This window comes from Oncorhynchus kisutch, linkage group LG13, assembly GCF_002021735.2.
Source record: "Oncorhynchus kisutch isolate 150728-3 linkage group LG13, Okis_V2, whole genome shotgun sequence".
In the NCBI taxonomy this organism is placed as follows: domain Eukaryota; kingdom Metazoa; phylum Chordata; class Actinopteri; order Salmoniformes; family Salmonidae; genus Oncorhynchus; species Oncorhynchus kisutch.
The window spans coordinates 41,792,985-41,815,715 of NC_034186.2; the positions used below are offsets into that span (position 1 = coordinate 41,792,985).

A 22,731-nucleotide genomic window follows, 5' to 3' on the forward strand; every position below is an offset into this window, starting at 1 on the left:
CCCGCTCCTCTTTTCCAAATAAAAAAAGTATCTACTGTTCTTTTCGCCTTTTTCAAGCCATTGTTTTCTGGACCTTATGAAGGCTCCTCTAGCCTTTTCCGCATAAAATGTAACAAGTTGATTCTGTTAATCATTCAATTTAGCTTTCTCATTAAGATCAAGATGCTCAATCTCTGCGATATCAACAATTGTCCTAGAGAGCTCTGCTACCTCACAGCTCCTTCTTAAAGCAAGCCATTTCCCATAAGTAATACAGGCTGAGCGGATTTTACGTTTCAGAAGTTCAGAAGTCCAAATATTTCCCATATTCTGCATTAAAGGTAGCTACATTCCAGTAAACAGAAATGTGATTCTTAATCACATTTTTTAAAATCATCATGCAATAACAATGATTTATTGAATCTCCATTAACCACCAGAATATTTCTTATTATAATTACTGCACATTCTTACAGTCAGCCAAATGACTTTATGATCCCTTCGGGACTGCAGGCAGTATTTTTACCTCTACAGTCTTGGGTTCAAGACTAGAGGTTATCACCCACAAGTAAATTATTTTTAAAATATTTTGTTTGTTTTTAGTTTTTAGTTTTTTACCCCTTTTTCTCCCCAGTTTCATGGTATCCAATTGATAGTTACAGTCTTGTCTCATCGCTGCAACTCCCGTACGGACTCGGTAGAGTTGAAGGTCGAGAGCCGTGCGTCCTCCGAAACACAACCCAACCAAGCCGCAAGACACAGTGCCCACTTATCTCCGAAGCCAGCTGCACCAATGTGTTGGAGGAAACACAGTACAGCTGGCGACCGTGTCAGTGCGTACTGCGTCCGACCCATCACAGGAGTCACCAATGCGCAATGGGACAAGGACATATTTTCCGGCCAAACCCTCCCTAACCAGGACGCCGCTGGGCCAATTGTGCGCCACCCCATGGACCTCCTGGTAGCAGCCAGCTGTGACAGAGCCTGGGCTCGCAACCCCGAATCTCTGGTGGCCTTAGACCACTGTGCCACCCGGGAGGCCTGGCACTAACATGGTTACTCCATGAATATCAGTCTGAAAGAAGTTGTTCAAAAGAGCCAGTGGTCTCTACAAGGCAGAATGCTGAATAAAATTATATTTACACGTTATCGGTTGTATATGCTGTTGGTCATTTTGGCAGTAGGATGTGGAGATAGGGTATCCACAAGAAAGAGTTGCACGGGTAGGTTCTGTTGCTTTGATTTTTAATATGTTGACGCATTGCATGTGATGCACAATATGTAAACAATAGCCGAACATAACCGACTGTAGTTGACCGAAGCGCGTTTCCTCGCAATCAGCTGAAAGTGTTTGCCTTTCGGTTAGGCTCGGCCATATTGTGAAAGATGGAGGCCTATTAGTCATCTAGTGTATACAGTGCCTTCATAAAGTATTCACACCCATTGACACATTTTCCACATTTTGTTGTGTTACAGACAGAATTTAAAATGGTTTCAATTTACATTTATTTTTTGTAATTGACCTACACCGAATACCCCATAATAGGTATGGAATTGTTTTTCAAAATTCTTTACAAATTAATTAAAAATGAAATGTCTTGAGTCAATAAGCATTCAAACCCTTTTTATGACAAGCTTAAATAAGTTCAGTAGTAAACATTTGCTTAACAAGTCAAAAAAAGTTGCATGATAGTGTTTAACATGATTTTTGACGTGGCCAGAACTTTTGATATGGTAGACCATTTCATTCTTGTTGGCCGGCTAAGGAGTATTGGTGTCTCTGAGGGGTCTTTGCCCTGGTTTGCTAACTACCTCTCTCAAAGAGTGCAATGTATAAAGTCAGAAAATCTGCTGTCTCAGCAACTGCCTGTCACCAAGGGAGTACCCCAAGGCTCAATCCTAGGCCCCACGTGCTTCTCAATTTACATCAACAACATAGCTCAGGCAGTAGGAAGCTCTCTCATCCATTTGTATTTGTGTTAAATGCTCTACAATAAAGCTTTCTTTAGTGTCCAACAAGCTTTCTCTACCCTTAACCTTGTTCTGAACACCTCCATAACAAAGGTCATGTGGTTTGGTAAGAAGAATGTCCCTCTCCCCATAGGTGTGATTACTACCTCTGAGGGTTTAGAGCTTGAGGTAGTCACCTCATACAAGTACTTGGGAGTATGGCTAGACAGTACACTGTCCTTCTCTCAGCACATATCAAAGCTGCAGGCTAAGGTTAAATCTAGACTTGGTTTCCTCTATTGAAATCGCTCCTCTTTCACCCGCTGCCAAACTAACCCTGATTCAGATGACCATCCTACCCTTGCTAGATTACGGAGACATAATTTATAGATCAGCAGGTAAGTGTGCTCTCGAGCGGCTAGACATTCTTTACCATTCGGCCATAAAATTTGCCACCAATGCTCCTTATAGGACACATCACTGCACTCTATACTTCTCTGTAAACTGGTCATCTCTGTATACCCATAGCAAGACCCACTGGTTGATGCTTATTTATAAAACTCTCTTGGGCCTCACTCCCCCTATCTGAGATATCTACTGCAGCCCTCATCCTCCACATACAACACCCGTTCTGCCAGTCACATTCTGTTAAAAGGTCCCCAAAGCACACACATCCCTGGGTCACACATCCCTTGTCTTTTCAGTTCGCTGCAGCTAGCGACTGGAACGAGCTGCAACAAACACTCAAACTGGACAGTTTTATCTCAACCTCTTCATTCAAAGACTCAATCATGGACACTCTTACTGTCAGTTGTGGCAGCATTGCGTGATGTATTGTTGTCTCTACCGTCTTGCCCTTTGTGCTGTTGTCTGTGCCTAATAATGTTTGAACCATGTTTTGTGCTGCTACCATGATGTTTTGCTACCATGTTGTGTTGTCATGTGTTGCTGCCTTGCTACGTTGATGTCCTAGGTCACTCTTTATGTAGTGTTGTGTTGTCTCTCTTCTGGGGATGTGTGTTTTGTCCTATATTTATATGTTATTTATTTATTTATTTTTAATCCCAGCCCCCGTCCCCGCAGGAGGTCTTTTGTCTATGGTAGGCCGTCATTGTAAATAAGAATTTGTTCTTAACTGACTTGCCTAGTTAAATAAAATAATATAAAAAATAAATTGAATGACCACCTCATCTCTGTACCCCACACATACAATTACATGTAATGTTCCTCAGTCAAGCAGTGAATTTCAAACACAGATTCAACCACAAAGACCACGGAGGTTTTCCAATGCCTCGCAAAGAAGAGCACCTATTGATTGATGTGTAAAAAAATAAAATCTGACATTGAATATCCCTTTTAACATGGTGAAGTTATAAATTACACTTTGGATGGTGTACAGTATCAATACACTCAGTCACTACAAAGATACAGGCGTCCTTCCTAATTTAGTTACTGGAGAGGAAGGAAACCGCTCAGGGATTTCACCACGAGGCCAATGGTGACTTTAAAACAGTTTCAGAGTGGCTGTGATAGGAGAAAACTGAGGATGGATTAACATTGTAGTTTCTCCACAATACGAACCTAATTAACCGAGTGAAGGAAGCTTGTACAGAATAAAATGATTCCAAAACATGTATCCTGTGATTGCAACAAGGCACTAAAGTAATACTGAAAAAAAATTGTCAAAGCAATAAACTTTTTGTTCTGGATACAAAGTGTTACATTTGGGGCAAATCCAATACAACACATTACTGAATACCACTCTCCATATTTTTAAGCATAGTGGTGGCTGCATCATGTTATAGGTATGGTTGTAAACATTAAGTACTGGGGAGGTTTTCAGGATAAAAATAAATAAATGGAATGGTGCTAAGCACAGTCAAAATCCTAGAGATAAACCTGGTTCAGTCTGCTTTCCATCAGACACTGGGATATTAATTCACCTTTCAGCAGAACAATAACCTAAAACACAAGGCCAAATCTACAATGGAGTTGCTTACCAAGAAGACAGTGATTACTCTTGCAGAGTTACAGTTTTGACTTAAATCTGATTAAAAATCTATGACAAGACTTGAAAATGGTTTCTAGCAATGATCAACAACCAATTCGACAGAGCTTGAAGAATTATGAAAATAATAATGGGCAAGTATTGTACAATCTAGTTGTGCAAAGCCCTTAGAGACTTACCCAGAAATACTCTGCCATAATTGCTGTCAAAGATGATTCTAACATGTATTGCCTCAGGGGGTTGAATACTTACATGTATTCAAGGATTATTAATTTTTTTGCTCATTGTGGATTACAGGATGTCTAAAAGCTGCAGCCACGCCCCAGTTCTCATTGATGGCACTGAGGTGGAGCGTGTGCCCAGCTTCAAATTCCTGGGTGTCTACATCTCCGAGGACCTCTTTTGGACCATCAACACCTCATCCCTGGTCAAAAAAGGCGTAGGACGTGATGCATCATCAGGGACACTTCACATCCATGCCACAAATTGTTTTCCTTCCTACCATCAGGCTAACGGTACATGTCTCTACGTTCCCACAACTAGCAGGCTCAAGAACAGATCCTTTCCAGCTATTGTAACCCTGCTGAATTCTGTGACATAGCACTAGCCATATCCACCCGCCCACCTCTTAGTACTGCCTCTTAGGGACCTTGTTGCACGACTCTCTTTGCACTCTTCACAGTACTACTGGACTCAGTACTACTGTTTTTTTGCAAGATGACGTTTTACGTTTTACATTCTCCCAACCAACTATGCTATTTTGTTATTATTCTGACATTTCACATTCTAAAATAAAGTGGTGATCCTAACTGACCTAAGACAGATAATTCTTACTAGGATTAAATGTCAGGAATTGTGAAAAACTGAGTTTAAATGTATTTGGCTAAGGTGGGGGTTGGGTTGTGTATCGGAGGACGCATGACTTTCAACCTTCGTCTCTCCGAGCCCGTACGGGAGTTGTAGCGATGAGACAAGATAGTAGCTACTACAACAATTGGACACTACGAAATTGGGGAGAAAAAAGGGGTAAAAAATATATATATAACAAAGATTGTACTTAATTGTTTCACTTGTACATTTTTTGTACTCTTTTATTTGCACTTCTGGTTAGATGCTAACAGCATTTCATTGTGGTGTACTTGTACTTGTTCAATGACAAAGTTTAATCTAACTATAAGACTGCAGATATGGCCAGGGCAATAAATTGCAATTCTGTACTGTGAGACACCTAAGGCTGTGGGGAGACAGGGAGACAGGACGGACAGCTGAACATTCTCGCAGTGGCAGAGTAACAACAACTGCACAGGATTGGTAAATCTGAACATCACACCTGCGGGATGGATACAGGATGGCAACAACAACTGCCCGAGTTACACCAGGAACGCACAATCCCTCCATTGCTCAGACTGTCTGAGAGAGGCTGGACAGGGCTTGTAGGCCTGCTCTAAGGCAGGTCCTCACCAAACATCACAGGCAACAACGTCGCCTATGGGCACAAACCCACCATCGCTGGACCAGACAGGACTGACAAATGTGCTCTTCACTGACAAGTTGCGGTTTTATCTCACCAGGGGTGATGGTCGGATTCACGTTTATCGTCAAAGGAATGAGCGTTACACCGAGGCCTGTACTCTGGAGCGGGATGGGTCGGTCATGGTCTGGGGCGGTGTGTCATAGCATCATCGGACTGAGCTTATTGTCATTGCAGGCAATCTCCACGCTGTGCGTTACAGGGAAGACATCCCCCTCCCTCATGTGGTACCCTTCCTGCAGGCTCATCCTGACATGACCCTCCAGCATGCCCATGCCACCAGCCATACTGCTCGTTCTGTGTATGATTTCCTGCAAGACAGGAATGTCAGTGTTCTGCCATGGACAGCGAAGAGCCCGGATCTCAATCCCATTGAGCACGCCTGGGACCTGTTGGATCGGAGGGTGAGGACTAGGGCCATTCCCCCCAGAAATGTCTGGGAACTTGCAGGTGCCTTGGTAGAAGAGCAGGGTAAAATCTCACAGCAAGAACAGGCAAATCTGGTGCAGTCCATGAGGAGGAGATGCACTGCAGTACTTAATGTAGCCGTGGAAAGTCAAGGGGTGTGAATACGTTAAGGCACTGTATATAAATAAATCATCACTGCTTTGTCATTGCTGTCCTACATTTTCAATCTGATACAAATCTATATTCTCTGGACAAATTGAAAATAAAGTCTCAAATAAATTTAGTCTAAAATATCATGTCAATTAAGGCCAATTTTGATTATTATGGTAGCATAATGATGACAGATAATACAATGCTGTAATATGTGTATTATTATTAATAAAAATAGGTGGTAGTTTCCTTTTCACACGTGGACATGTTTTGCCTCTTGAAATTTCAGCTCTGTTGCACCCTCTAGAGTAATATCTCCCAACATTTTCAATGCAGAGATGTAGGTAGTAAAGACGTTTACTTCTTTAATTAAAGAGAAGTCTTCAAAAAATTTAATTCAATTCTTAAACATTTACATATCTAAAAGAGAAACATTTGAGAAAACACAATTTGTCCTCATACAGTGTGATGATTGATCTGATGGTAGCTGTCATCCTCGATTCCCTCGTTCCCCGTGAACACTCGCACAACTTCCCAATTCTTGCACCTTTGCCAACTGCACATTGTTGATCCGCATCACACTGTGGGTACAGAGAACTTATTTATTTTTGCTCTAGTACACTGTAACCTACTTGACAATATCAGACACAAAATAATGGTCACTCAAATGACAAACATTTCGATGCTCTGGCATTTCTAAACAAGTTTCTACAATACAATTATATTACAATAAAGTAAATCCTAAACCCAATCCTCTTACCATGGGAACCCAACCAAACTTCTAATCCTAGGACAATGTCTGCTTACTACAGAGAAGAAACAAGTTTAGTTTGGCATGTCCATGTTTCTGTCTGCAATGGTAGCTTATAAACATAGACAATCTAACAGTTTCAACAGTTTCACCATTATGAGCTATATGCATTAGTGTCCATTCGTGCAATCAATGTGTGTGAATTGATAGCACACAAAACCATCTGTCCAAGTCATTGAGCAATGTACTTTTTAGAAGTTAGAACCCTATTGGTAGGCCTATAAACCCTTTATAAAACATAATCATGTTATTCCAGCAAGCATTAACTAAAGAACTTTTCAATAATCTTTTTTCATCTGGTGTCTGGATTGAGTCTTCTTCAGGGGAGCGCCTTTCTTTTTCCAGAAAGTCGTGGGAGCTGGTCGTCAGTACCAACACAGAGTAGGTAGCGCGGAGGAGGAGGAGCTGGCTGCCGATTATGGTGCTGAAATGCACTGAACCTGATTGGAGGTCGATAGCAAAGAGACGCGGGCGGGGCAGGCGCAGCAGTAGGTCTAGACGTCTGGGCTCGTATTCCGGCTGGCAGACCACCTGGAACAACTTTTCATTGACATCATCTGTTACTATAATCATAACACTGAAATGATGGAAAGATTTGACAGGTAACATGTTGAGTCAAATGTGTTCACATTGCCTATACATTTGATTTATTAGGATCCCCATTAGCCAACGCCAATGGTGACAGCAAGTCTTACTGGTGTCCAACACATAACGGGGGGAAAAAACAGTTTACATGTTAATGTTTTGAAATGTGTGTAAATTGTAACGTGTGTGTGTGAGCATCTATCAGTTCCACATGTCAGTACATAGACACGGGAGAGAGAAGGGCAACGGTGTGGATTTATGTTTTTTTGTTGTATACATGTGCTTTTGCCATTTTCTAAGGGGAACATAACTTATTCAACTCAAACTGTTATTCTACAATGTAGAAAATACTAAAATAAAACATTTTAAAAACCTTTTGACTGGTACTGTATATTGGCAGCTATTGTGTATCCTAGACAAAAATCCATAGAAATCTTACAGCGTTTCTGCAAAGAACTCTTTACATAAAATTGTCTAACTACAGTATTCAAATTCCCAATATAGATACTAAATCAATCCTATTTTGAGAGTCTAAGGGTCATTTGATCTTTTGACCATCTACGTCAAACCACATCTGCTTCCCATCTCCTCATCCTTGACCTAAGAGTCGTTCCAAATTGGCCCCCAGTGTTATATCTGGAACACTGCGTCATCCACACAGATCATTGACTTATTAAAAGTTCAATTTCGTGGTGACTGGTGAAGGTGTGTGTCATTTAAGACTCAAATAATGATTTAAACCACATTTTCTGCATTTAGGCTGCACATATACTTGATGCAAAAATATGCAATTTTTTTTCTCAATTTTTTTTACATTGGTGTTTAATAAAAGTGTAAAAATTTAACTAGTCCCTACTCGCTCACACATTTCTGAGAAACAGTTTAATTAATTGCCATAATATTGACACTATAGTTCTTACGTCCTGAAGAAAACTATGTGGTGAATCTCAGGGATAAAGGTGAGGAGATGAGTAAACCATGCTGGGTGGTTTGAGAGACCCAATTGCCACCAGTCTGATATTATATTGTTTATCATGTCTGCTATCCTTTTAAACAATTACTATTCAATTGCATCTAAATAAAACATGCATAACAAAATTCCAAGGCATGTGACTTGGTCGTAATCCTTTTCTCTTGACAAAAAAAAGCAAGTGACAAGTCTGAAATAATTGAACACAAACTTCCTTATCAGTAAGCAGACATCAGTGAAGCATGACCATTGGTCAACAATGTATTCCAGATGTCCTGAAACAGGGAAAACAGCACCCAGATTGTCCGAATATATACTGAACAAACATATAAAACGCAACATGTAAAGTATTGGTCCCATATTTCATGAGCTGAAATAAAAGATCACAGAAGAAATGTCCCATACAGACAAAAAGCTTATTCTTGATATGTGCACAAATTTGTTTACATCCCTGTTAGTGAGCATCTCCTTTGCCAAGATAATCCATCCACCTGACAGGTGTGGCATATCAAGAAGCTGATGAGCATGATCATTACACAGGTGCACCTTGTGCTGGGGGCAATGAAAGGCCACTCTAAAAAACAACAACACAATGCCACAGATGTCTCAATGTTTTGAGGGAGCCTGCAATTGGCATGCTGACTGCAGGAATGTCCACCAGAGCTGTTGCCAGAGAATTTTATATTTTACCATATGCTGCCTCAAACCTTGTTTTAGAGAATTTGGCAGTACGGCAATGTTCAATATATTTGCAATGTACAGCAGTAAAATAAATTCCTCAAATGAACTGAAACCAACATTTCCTGACAACAGCTGAGGGATCAACAATTCATTCTAATGGTTTCCACTTGACCAAAAACTAGCATCCCATTATTTTCTCTTTCCCCCAAAAACTATCCTTGGCAAACCTTTTATCAACAGTATAAAAAAAACTGAAAAGTGTCAAAAACTGAAAAGTAAAGATAGTTTTCCAAAAAGCCTCTTAAAGAGCAAAGTTAACGCCATATTGAACTAGGGTCAACATACCCCTAACTGCTTATCCACATCACCTTCTTGTCAAAACACACATTTTCAGTAAGAAAAAAACCTGCAAACTGTGATGCATCCCACAGAGCCCAAAATTAGACTACCTCTGTGTAGTACACGATCATTCAGTCTTTGGAACTCTTGTCCTGTTGCAACAGGACAGCTCTTTCCTCTTCTTCCCCAATCTTGGGTCTTAAACCTGATCCACCTCTACGCAGACGACATCATTCTGTATACTTCTGGCCCTTTGGACACTGTGCTAACAACCCTCCAGATGAGCTTCAATGCCATACAACTCTCCATCGCTGCCTGCACCTGCCTGCCCGTCCAACGTCACTACTCTGGATGGTTCTGACTTAGAATATGTGGAGAACTACAAATACCTCGGTGTCTGGTTAGACTGTAAACTCTCCTTCCAGACTCACATCAAACATCTCCAATCCAAAGTTAAATCTAGAATTGGCTTCCTATTTTGCAACAAAGCATCCTTCACTCATGCTGCCAAACATAACCTTGTAAAACTGACCACCCTACCGATCCTCAATTTCAGCGATGTCATTTACAAAATAGCTTCCAATACCCTACTCAATAAATTGGATGCAGTCTATCACAGTGCCATCCATTTTGGCACCAAAGCCCCATATAATACCCACCACTGCAACCTGTACGCTCTCGTTGGCTGGCCCTCACTTCATACTCGTCGCCAAACCCACTGGCTCCAGGTCATCTACAAGACCTTGCTAGGTAAAGTCCCCCCTTATCTCAGCTCGCCGGTCAACATAGCATCACCCACCTGTAGCACGCGCTGCAACAGGTATATCTCTCTGGTCACCCCCATAACCAATTCTTCCTTTGGCCGCCTCTCCTTCCAGTTCTCTGCTGCCAATGACTGGAACGAACTATAAAAATCTCTGACACTGGAAACACTTCTCCCTCACTAGCTTTAAGCACCAGCTGTCAGAGTAGCTCACAGATTACTGCACCTGTACATAGCCCATCTATAATTTAGCCCAAACAATTACCTCTCCCCCTACTGTATTTATTTATTTTATATTGCTCCTTTGCACCCCATTATTTCTCTCTCTACTTTGCACATTTTTACACTGCAAATCTACCATTCCAGTGTTTTACTTGCTATATTGTATTTACTTCACCACCATGGCCTTTTTTTGCCTCTACCTCCCTTATCTCACCTCATTTCCTCATATTGTATATAGACTTATTTTCCTACCGTATTATTGACTGTATGTTTGTTTTACTCCATGTGTAACTGTGTTGTTGTATGTGTCAAACTGCTTAGCTTTATCTTGGCCAGGTCGCCATTGTAAATGAGAACTTGTTCTCAACTTGCCTACCTGGTTAAATAAAGGTGAAATAAATAAATACAATTAAAAACCCATTAGAAAGGGAACAGGCAGGCAGTTATGAGAGCTTAATAGTACATAGCCTACCTGTGGAATTCCCCAGGGTGGTATCTTCAGTCCTAATATATCCTCATACGAGAATTACTCAGCCTGCAATCTTCAGTGACTGCAAAACTTAGGCCTTTACTTTTATAAGATTCAAATAAACCTACAGTTTTAATCGATAGATAGTGCCATCCCACATCCCAATTCAAATATTTAAAATAACCTTTGATAAAGCAGTGGAATTGGAATTGAAACCGCATGAAGGTAGATCACTTTACCTTATTCCTCTGCCTGTTTCTCTTTATCAGCCCTCCTGCGACTTGTTTTCGTCTGTTGCATTGCCTAAGTACCAACAAGTTAAGTTCTATATTTCATTATGGAATCACTACAAAGCTGTTCAGCTCAAAATCACGATCCGGGAGAAGGATATCAAGGAGAGGTCAATTTAAGGTTGACAAGAAAAATAAGTATTCATGTCATACCCCATACGAGACCCTGAAATGTTAAATGAGGAGTACTGACATTTACCTAGAAACCTACAGTGCATTCGGAAAGTATTCAGACCCCTTGACTTTTTCCACATTTTGCTACTTTAACAGCCCTATTCTAAAATGGATTAAATAGTTTTTTCCCCCTCATCAATCTACACACAATACCCCATAATGACAAAGCAAACACCGTTTTTTTTATTTTTTACTTTGCACATTTTTTAAAGATACCCTTTACTCAATAATTTGTTGAAACACCTTTGGCAGTGATTACAGCCTTGAGTATGACGCTACAAGCTTGGCACACCTGTATTTGGAGAGTTTCTCCTATTCTTCTCTGCAGATCCTCTCAAGCTCTGGCTGGTTGGATGGGGAGCGTCACTGCACAGATATTTTCAGGTCTCTCCAGAGATGTTCGATCGTGGTCAAGTCCGGGCTCTTGAAGGCACACTCAAGGACATTCATAGACATGCCCCGAAGCCACTCCTGTGTTGTCTTGGTTGTGTGCTTAGGGTCGTGGTCCTGTTGGAAGGTGAACCGTCGCCCCAGTCGGAGGTCTTGAGAGCTCTGGAGCAGGTTTTTATTAAGGATCGCTCTGTACTTTGCGCCGTTCATCTTTCCCTCGATCCTGGACTCACCTCCCAGACAGTCCCTGAAAAACATCCCCACAGCATGATGCTGCCACCACCATGCTTCACCGTAGGGATGGTGCCAGGTTTCCTCCAGACGTGACACTTGGTATTCAGCCCAAAGAGTTCAATTTTGGTTTCGTCAGACCAGAGAATCTTGTTTCTCATGGTGCGAGAGTCCTTTACCACTCTACCATTAAGACTAAATTGGTGGAGTGCTGCAGAGATGGTTGTCCTTCTGGAAGGTTCTCCCATCTCCACAGAGGAACTCTGGAGCTCTGTCAGGGACCATCGGGTTCTTGGTCACCTCCCTGACCAAGGCCCTTCTCCCCCAATTGTTCAGTATGGCCAGGCGGCCAGCTCTAAGAAGAGTCTTGGTGGTTGCAAACTTCTTCCATTTAAGAATGATGGTGGCCACTGGGTTCTTGGGAACCGTCATGCTGCATAAATGTTCTGGTACCTTTCCCCAGATCTGTGCCTCGACACAATCCTGTCTCAGATCTCTACGGACAATTCCTTCGATCTCATGGCTTGGTTTTTGCTCGGACATGCACCGTCAATTGTTGGACCAATCAATTTAATTTACCACAGGTGAACTCCAATCAAGTTGTAGAAACATCAAGGAGGATCAATGGAAACAGGAAGCTCCTGGGCTCAATTTCGAGGCTCATACATAAGTATTCAGACCTTTTGCTAAGTAAGGTATCCGTTTTTTATTTGTAATAAATGTGATTTTTTTTTCTTTCGCTTTGTCATTATGGGGTATTGTGTGTAGATTGAGGAGGGTTATTAATTTTAGAATAAGGCTGTAACGAAATGTGGAAAAGGTCAATAGGTCTGAATACTTTCTGAATGCACATGGCAGTGTCAATAGGAATGCATGGTCTAGAAATGGAAAAGGCTCTTGCTAACCATGTAGCAGCCGGTGTGGTAGCCACACAGGTACCAGGACAGGAGCATGCTGGATATGTCTGTCACGGCTGAGTCTAGCCCATCGCTAGCATCGGCCAGCACTGCTCGGGGGGGCCATACACACGGTGGAGGTGGAGGAGGCAGGAAGTCCTGGAGAAGAAGATACCATTATTACACCTACAGTGCATTCGGCAAGTATTCAGACCCTTTGACTTTTTCCACATTTTGTTACGTTACAGCCTTATTCTAAAATGTATTAAATACAAAAAAATCGTCAGCAATCTACGTACACACAATACCCCATAATAACAAAGCGAAAACAGGTTCAGAAATGTTTGCAAATTTATACAAAACTGAAATACCTTATTTTACATAGGTATTCAGACTCGAGATTGAGCTCAGGTGCATCCCGTTTCCATTGATCATCCTTGAGATGTTTCTACAACTTGATTGGAGTCCACCTGTGGTAAATTCAATTGGTTGGAAATTATTTGGAAAGCACACACCTGTCCATATAAGGTCCCACAGTTGACAGTGCATGTCAGAGCAAAAACCAAGCCATGAGGTCGAAGGAATTGTCCGTAGAGCTACGAAACAGGACTGTGTCTCTTTCTAGAGCTGGCCGCCCGTCCAAATTGAGCAATCGGGGGAGAAGGGCATTGGTCAGGGAGGAGACCAAGAACCCGATGGTCACTCTGACAGAGCTCTAGAGTTCCTCTGTGCACTCCGCCAACCAGGCCTTCATGGTTGAGTGGAAGACGGAAGCCACTCCTCAGTAAAAAGGGACATGATAGCCCGCTTGGAGTTTGCCAAAAGGCACCTAAAGACTCCCAGAAATTAAGAAATAAAATTATCTGGTCTGATGAAACCAATATTGAGCTCTTTGGCCTGAATGCAAAGCGTCACATCTGAAGGAAACCATCCCTACGGTGAAGCATGGTGGTGGCAGCATCATCATGCTGTGGGGATGTTTTTCAGCAGTAGGGACTGGGAGACTAGTCAGTATCAAGGCAAAGATGAACAGAGAAAAGTAGAGAGAGATCCTTAATGAAAACCTGATCCAGAGCGCTCTGGACCTCCGACTGGGGCAAAGGATAACCTTCCAACAGGACAACGACCCTACGCACACAGTGGCTTCAGGACAAGTCTCAATATCCTTGAGTGGCCCAGCAAGAGCCCGGACTTGAACCCGCTCGAACATCTCTGGAGAGACTTGAAAAGAGCTGTGCAGCAACACTCCCCTTCCAACCTGACAGAGCTTGAGAGGATCTGCAGAGAAGAATAGGATAAACTCTCCAAATACAGGTGTGCCAAGCTTGTAGCTTCATACCCAAGAAGAATCAAGGCTGTAATCACTGCCAAAGGTGCTTCAACAAAGTACTGAGTAAAGGGTCTGAATACTTAAGTAAATGTGATATTTAAGTTGGTTTAAAAATATAAATTAGCAAACATGTCTGAAAACCTATTTTTGCTTCGTCATTATGGGGTACTGTGTGTAGATTGATGAGGGGGATAAACAATTTGGAATAAGGCTGTAACCTAACAAAATGTAGCAAAAGTCAAGGGGTCTGAATACTTTCTGAAGGCACGTATATGAAATACAAGCTGAGTAGCTCTTATTTATTGCACACCCACGACATGGAGGTAGCCAATCAAATCAAAAGTGTATTTGTCACGTGCGCCAAATACAACAGCACAGTGAAATGCTTACTTACAGGCTCTAACCAACAGCGTAAAAAAGGTATTAGGTGAACAATAGATAAGTAAATAAATAAACACAACAGTCTCACACAGGTTGAAGATAGAAATGTAGGTAAGAACACACACAGTAGTCTCACCAGAGAGTCCTTGGGCGGTGGCACTGGAGGAAAGAAGGAAAAGGGGTGATTGTTTGGTACCTCTCGCCGGCCACTTGGCTTCTTCTTATCCCCATGCTCCTTGCCAAAGTCATAGCTGCTTTTGCCATAGTCTTTTCCCTAAATATCACACACACACACAAATCTTACAACAAATATCAGAATTGTCACATGCCATAGTGACAAGTCTTAAATAATTGAATGCAAACTTCCTTATCAGTAAACATCAGACCTCAGTAAAGCATGGCCATTGGTCAACAATGAAATTCCAGGTGTCCTGAAACAGAGGGAACAGCACCCAGACTCACTGGAGCAAACTTAGGTGGCTGAGGTGAGGACAGCTCCTCTCGTCCCTCTTGTTGAGCTGTCCTCCAAACTCTTTCCATCCTCTTCCAATCAGCAATGTTGTTACTAGTGGAGCTGAACCCATCAACAGCCTAGGCACAAGAGAATTGCCTTAATGGACAGACCCACGCACTGCTTTATCCTGGATTGACTGACATGTTTGTGGTAATTTAAACTTTGATACTATAAAATGATGACCCTACAAGTAACACTTATTCCATCTGTCATACAAGGCCAAAAATGAATGTTCAAGTGAAGTGTTACCCCTTGTTGCACTTTGGCATCAACTCTTCCTCTGTGGCCTCCCAGTTCTACTGGAGATAGCAGGCTGCTCAGCTCCAGCTCTTCCTCATTCCCGTAGCCTTCAAACTTCACCCGGCAGCGTTCGCCCCTCAACCACACCAGCACCGCTGGGTAAACCAGGCCATCCTCGGAGTACACCGTACGACACCGGTATCCCAGCCTCCACACCTGGTACACATAGGTGTTTTTATTACTACAACTGGTAGTAATAACAGCAAGCTTGAGAAAAGGAACCGAAAGAAGTCGAGTTAACAGTGCTATCATGAATCTTTTACCATGGGTTTCTTTATTAGTCACACACCGTTGCAAAACGTTTTACACCGTAGCACGTTTTGCTACAAGAACAAAGTGTTCTCCTGATAAAGACATAAAAACGCAGAATTCCTGCTTTTTGGTTTTGGAAGGGGCCATCTGCTGACCACATGCCACAATCTCAGTCTTCTGTATAGCCTAACTCAGGGATGGCCAACTTTGACGGGAGTGGGGACCACAAAAAATCTGAACGCAGTGGCTCACAGGTCTGTGTACCCACATCCATACCCACACATGCAGTCAGAGCCGGCTCTAGCCTTTCAGGGCCCTAAGCAAAAGTTTGTTGAGATTCGGGGAGTTTTGATTCTCTCAGTTCTGGTCGGTTGTCTCCAAGCTTCTCTTTCGCTATCTTTTTCATCATTACATCTCTGAAGGATGAAAGAAAAACAAAAGGAGTTGTGTTTCTCCTAGGATTTTTTCAGTAGCGTTGGCAAAGGTAGCGGGGGGCTGGGGTCTACCCCCTTGGATCTTTTTTGGGGGGGGGGACAACAGAGAAGGACACTTCTTAAACGGACATTCTACTCCAAAATAAATTCAAATTAAACACCATCTGAAATAGAATTGTCCCTTTAAAACCATTGTAACCTTTAGCTCGACTGATGCAGCATAGTGGCTTTAGGCTGAAGCATAGGGTTGCTCATCTGCATTTACCATTTAAAAACCCAAAGACTTTGCATGCATCAAATTCTACTTGCTACAAATATACGTTGTAACTTGTCCCTCTGACCAATTAATATGTATCGGATTTTTTTGGTCCTCCAATAAATCGGTACCAGCGTTGATAAATCACAATCAGTCGACCTCTAAATGGGACCCTACCTCCCACTATTGAAAGAATCACAGAAAGAGCATTGTGGAAAAGCATCACCCCTACATATTCCAAGTGTTCATTTTCAACCTATGCCTAATTGATTACCTTTGAGTTTGTCTTCGGGTCAACTGGTCCTTTGGTCGGCACATATGATTCAGACAGCGTCTGCGGATTGTCTGCAAGCTTCTCACCGCTCTCTTTTTCAGCCCTCTAAAAGATGAAACGATGAGATTATTCAGGACCTGTTTTGGAAAAGTGTTCTTCTATTTGGTTTTAAGACATTCCTCCCATCCTCAATTCACAAGGATGAATCTCATGACTTGGAAGGTGCCACCTGCTGACCACATCCCAAAAAACTCAAGTCTCCCGTATAGCCTAACTGATTACCTTTGAGTTTGCCTTTGGTTCAACCGGCTCCTTACTCAACACATGAGATTTGGGGAGTTTTGAGTCTGTCAATTTCGGTGGGTTGTTTCCAAGCTTCTCTTTGCTCTCTTTTTCATCATTACAGCTCTAAAAAGGATTAAACAAATATTACAGGAGAAAATGCAGGATTCGTTATTGGATCATTGTCATGTCTTGGGGGTATGACATTTGACCCTCTTAACATTCTCATTCATCCCTATTCACAATTCATTCAGGATTACCTGTAATAAATGGTAGCATCCAAATTAATGTAGAAGTGTTTAGAAACATATTTTATTCTTATTTATATTAAAAGTAACTCCAAAATGGCACAATATATTAATTACCATTCATTTCTATTGGGCACAAAATAATCTGAAAGACAGCCAGACATGAAGGAGACATTCATGCTATTTTTGGGGGGTTTTAACACGTGCCTCCCATTCTTCGACTCACAAGGGGTGAATGTCATGAGTTAGAAGGGGCCATCCTCTGACCACAAAACATTTAGAGACTCAGATACCAAGATGAAACAATGATGAGAAAAAGCTTCAAGCCTGCACACCCCAAAAATGTCAGTCTATCTATAGACTTATTACCTTGGAGTCTGCCCTTGGGTCACTTGGTTCCAGACCTGGCACACAAGATTTGGACAATTCTGATTCAAACAATTTCTGTAGATTGTCACAAAGCTTCTCACTACTCTCTTTTTCATTGTTTAAGCTCTGAAGTATGAATGAAACAAAGGAGATTCATTAATGTACTGTTTTTCGTTTCAAGACGTCGCCGTCAACAAAACAAGTCTTACAGGCACCAGTTTTGTCGTACCTGGACTACTGCTCAGTCAAATTATGGTCAAATTCTGGCCGCCACAAAGAGGGACATAGGCAAATTACAGTTGGCCCAGAACAGAGCAGCAGGGCTGGCCCTTAAATGTACACGGGGAAATAACATCAATAACATGCATGTCAATCTCTCCTGGCTCACAGTAGAGGAGAGGCTGACTGCATCATTACTCGTCTTTGGGAGAAGTATTAACATGCTGAAAGCACCGAGCTGTCAGTTTAAATGCTCAGACACCCATGCATACCCCACAAGACATGCCACCAGAGGTCTCTTCACAGTCCCCAAGTCCAGAACAGACTATGGGAAATGCAAAGTACTACTGGATGTTGTTAAGAGATAGATGAGAGAGGTTGAGTGGAGCTGAAGGGTGGGACTAAAACAAAACAAAGATAACTAATGTAAAATATATTGTGTTTGTAAAATGTATATACACTGCTCAAAAAAATAAAGGGAACACTTAAACAACAAAATGTAACTCCAAGTTAATCACACTTCTGTGAAATCAAACTGTCCACTTAGGAAGCAACACTGATTGACAATAAATGTCACATGCTATTGTGCAAATGGAATAGACAACGTTTGGAAATTATAGGCAAATAGCAAGACACCCCCAATAAAGGAGTGGTTCTGCAGGTGGTGACCACAGACCACTTCTCAGTTCCTATGCTTCCTGGCTGATGTTTTGGTCACGTTTGAATGCTGGCGGTGCTTTCACTCTAGTGGTAACATGAGACGGAGTCTACAACCCACACAAGTGGCTCGGGTAGTGCAGCTCATCCAGGATGGCACATCAATGCGAGCTGTGACAAGAAGGTTTGCTGTGTCTGTCAGCGTAGTGTCCAGAGCATGGAGGTGCTACCAGGAGACAGGCCAGTACATCAGGAGACGTGGAGGAGGCCAACAACCCAGCAGCAGGACCGCTACCTCCGCCTTTGTGCAAGGAGGAGCACTGCCAGAGCCCAGCAAAATGACCTCCAGCAGGCCACAAATGTGCATGCGTCTGTTCAAACGGTCAGAAACAGACTCCATGAGGGTGGTATGAGGGCCCGACGTCCACAGGTGGGGGTTGTGCTTACAGCCCAACACCGTGCAGGACGTTTGGCATTTGCCAGAGAACACCAAGATTGGCAAATTCGCCACTGGCGCCCTGTGCTCTTCACAGATGGAAGCAGGTTCACACTGAGCACATGTGACAGACGTGACAGAGTCTGGAGACGCCGTGGAGAACGTTTTGCTGCCTGCAACATCCTCCAGCATGACCGGTTTGGCGGTGGGTCAGTCATGGTGTGGGGTGGCATTTCTTTGGGGGGGCCGCACAGCCCTCCATGTGCTCGCCAGAGGTAGCCTGACTGCCATTAGGTACCCCTTGTGAGACCATATGCTGGTGCGGTTGGCCCTGGGTTCCTCCTAATGCAAGACAATGCTAGACCTCATGTGGCTGGAGTGTGTCAGCAGTTCCTGCAAGAGGAAGGCCTTGATGCTAAGGACTGGCCCACCTGTTCCCCAGACCTGAATCCAATTGAGCACATCTGGGACATCATGTCTCGCTCCATCCACCAACGCCACGTTGCACCACAGACTGTCCAGGAGTTGGCAGATGCTTTAGTCCAGGTCTGGGAGGAGATCCCTCAGGAGATCATCCGCCACCTCATCAGGAGCATGCCCAGGCGTTGTAGGGAGGTCATACAGGCACATGGAGGTCACACACACTACCGAGCCTCATTTTGACTTGTTTTAAGGACATTACATCAAAGTTGGATCAGCCTGTAGTGTGGTTTTCCACTTTAACTTTGAGTGTGACAAATTTGATTTCCATTGATAATTTTTGTGTGATTTTGTTGTCAGCACATTCAATTATGTAAAGAAAAAAGTATTTAATAAGAATATTTCATTCATTCAGATCTAGGATGTGTTATTTTAGTGTTCCCTTAATTTTTTTTATATACACATACATACATACATACATACATACATACATACATACATACATACATACATACATACATACATACATACATACATACATACATACGGGGGACTGGAAATCATGCAGTCAATTACACTGATGGAAGCTACAATCTGCAATATTAAAGCTGCTCTACCCCCTAAAAATGTTTATGAAATAAACGCACAGTACTACATAGAGCCATGACTACATGGAACTCTATTCCACATCAACTAACTCAGTTAAGCAGTCAAATCAACAAACAAAAACATTTTAAGATAAAACTACACCTTATGGAACAGTGCGGATTGTGAAGAGACAGACACACACTACTATACACTTTAATATTGCTGTATTATGGATTTTGTATTTTACACTGAAAAAAATATATATAATCCCAACATGTAAAGTGTTGGTCCCATGTTTCATGAGCCGAATAAAAGAACCCAGAAATGTTCCATACGCACAAAAAGCTTATTTCACAAAATAATGTTGCATCCATCCATCTGACCGGTGGCATATCAAGAAGCTGATTAAACGGCATGATCATTTTACAGGTGCACCTTGTGCTGGAGCCAATAAATAGCTACTAAAATGTGCCGTTGTCACAAAACACAATGACCCAGATGTCTCAAGTTTTGACAGAGCGTGCCATTGGCATGCTGACTACAGGAAGGTCCACCAGAGCTGTTACAGAGAATGTAAATGTTAATTTTTCTACCATAAGAGAAATTGACATTCATTTTGCCTCCAATGTCATTTATGGTATGGACAGTGAACTCAATTGCAGTTTATCAATGGAAATTAGAATGCAGAGATACCGTGCCATTTATCTGCTGCCATCACCTCATTTTTCAGCATGAAAATGCACGGCACCATGTCAAAAGGATCTGTACACAACTCCTGGAAGCTGAACATTCCCCAGTTCTTCCATGGCCTGCATACTCACTAGACATGTCACCCATTGAGCATGCTCTGAGATGCTCTGTACCAACAAGTACGACAGCGTGTTCCAGTTCCCGCCAATATCCAGCAACTTTGCACAGTCATTGAAGAGGAGTGGGACAACATTCCACAGGACACAATCAACAGCCTGATCAACTCTATGTGAAGGAGATGTGTCGAGCTGCATGAGGCAAATGGTGGTCACACCAGATACTGACTGGTTATCTGATCCACGCCACAACCTTTCTTTTTAATGCTACTAACAAGTGCATGTTTTTATTCCCAGATATAGATTAGGGCCTAATTCATTCATTTCAATTGAGTGATTTCCTTATATGAATTGTAACTCAGTAAAATATTTTATATTGTTGCATTTATATTTTCGTTCAGTATAGATATGGTGTGGTATAGTGTGTCATGTACTGTTTTATTTTGTATGCAATTGCCGCTTGTTTGGACACCAGGAAGAGTAGCAGCAGCTAATGGGGATCAGTAATAAAATACTCCCCACCACCATCGACTCACAAGGGACAAATCTCATGAGGCGCTTCCTTTCCCTTTGTCTTGTCTCTTTGAGCTGAAGGAAGCTAGCTAGCTAAGTAACGCTACATCAGAGCCAAGTATTTAGGGGAGAAAACATCTATGGCTCTGCACTACACCAAATTAGTTCATCCATCCACTTGTATACTTGTCAAACTTTACCCGAAATGTTCGGAGCCCGTCTTCATAGGCCTTTACCAGTGCGGAGTCGTCAGTAGCCACAGCTAAAGACACGTTATCCTACATCAAAACAGTAACAACATACTTTACATTTTAACTTCGTAATAATAAGAAGTAGCTAGCAATGGACGTTAGCTATTAACTTTCTCATTGGTTAACTGGCTCATCATCAGCTTGGTTGAGATTGTAACGTTAGTTAGCTAGTAACTTCACGTTATGCGATAAAACCCTTACCTCGACTCTTTCACTTCGGAAAACAATACTTTCATAATATTCATCCATAACTAGCTAGTTGAATTAAACACACGTATTAACTTGTTATATTTTTCGTGACATTAGGCCATTGTCAAGTTTAGTAGCAAACGCTTTGATTGCGCATCGTTCAAAACACCTGGGAACTCGGAAATATCCGACTTCAGTGTGTTCAAGATAACTACAAATGTGGGAAAATTAGTTTTGAACCGTCATCCAACTTGGAATTCCAAGTAGGAAACTCTGGCATCTGTCTAGAGCACCGACTTGAAGGTCATGATTTGACCACGTTTTTTTCCCGAGTTCACAGTCACCTTGAAAACACAATTAGGCTACATTAATGGTGCGTTCAAGACAACTGGGAACTCGGAAAAATACGAGGTCAAATCATGACGTCAATGACCTTGTCGGAAAGTCAGAGTTCTAGTTGGCCCTCAATATTAATTACCGTGTTAGGATAACCACAGTGAGTTCCCCAGGGTGTCTTTCCATGCACCCCATATGAAGAACGCGAGACCTCTGTATTACAAGTTGCAGGTCTACCAAAATTACTTCTTTTTTTTAAAGCACGCAATTCCCCCCTTATAATCAGATACCGTTCGGAATGGACTTGGGCAGAAGATTAGAACGTTCCCTTTCATCTGTGACTAGAGATTCACACCGATATGAGTCCAGAAATTCGGGGCCCAGAAATACTAACGATCAAATATAGGCTAAGCAGTCACATCTATTTGTTAATAACATAATCCGCCGATTTATCAAGGAATTGATCAACTGCTACAAAGTTGACAGTGCATGACATCTTCACCAAGAGAAGAAGAACATCGATAGCCTAGATTGTATTTGTGGACTAGTGTGCTATAATTTGATTTCATCACAACTGCGCTATTCACAGCTCAAGATAAGCCTTTCCAGTCGCTTGACAATTTATGATATAAGCCTATCAAACCTGAACTACACTACTGCAGTATCAAGTAGTGGTTGCTAATTGTCCCCATTGTCTGTTTGGTTTACATTCATATAGCGTGAAACGCGTGATTTCAGAATTGGGAGCAGATCAGGGAACAAATCAGCGAATTTCTCCAAAATGGGCCACACCTGATACTGTGTAAAGTGCGACTAGTCTGAATCAATAT

General features: G+C 42.1%; 1 protein-coding gene across 11 annotated transcripts; it reads right to left on the reverse strand.

Moving 5' to 3' along the window:
• Positions 1–6,377: 6,377 nt before the first annotated feature.
• Positions 6,378–21,875, reverse strand: LOC109902357 (survival of motor neuron protein). Of its 11 annotated transcripts, XM_020498642.2 has the most exons (11): positions 21,578–21,867; positions 21,326–21,403; positions 16,870–16,995; positions 16,588–16,692; positions 15,321–15,527; positions 15,020–15,148; positions 14,694–14,831; positions 12,856–13,005; positions 11,105–11,168; positions 6,786–6,831; positions 6,378–6,606 (listed from the first exon to the last, which is right to left on the reverse strand). In XM_020498642.2, exons 1-9 carry the CDS (start codon positions 21,623–21,625, stop codon positions 11,106–11,108), a joined length of 1,044 nt encoding a protein of 347 aa, XP_020354231.1. In that variant the 5' UTR covers positions 21,626–21,867; the 3' UTR covers positions 6,378–6,606; positions 6,786–6,831; position 11,105. The 11 variants fall into 11 exon arrangements, 8 of the variants coding, with proteins under 8 accessions (XP_020354231.1, XP_031642131.1, XP_031642130.1 ...); XR_002256870.2 differs by lacking the exon at positions 11,105–11,168 and having other exon boundaries at positions 6,786–7,376; positions 21,578–21,875; XM_031786271.1 differs by lacking the exon at positions 6,786–6,831.
• Positions 21,876–22,731: the final 856 nt, after the last annotated feature.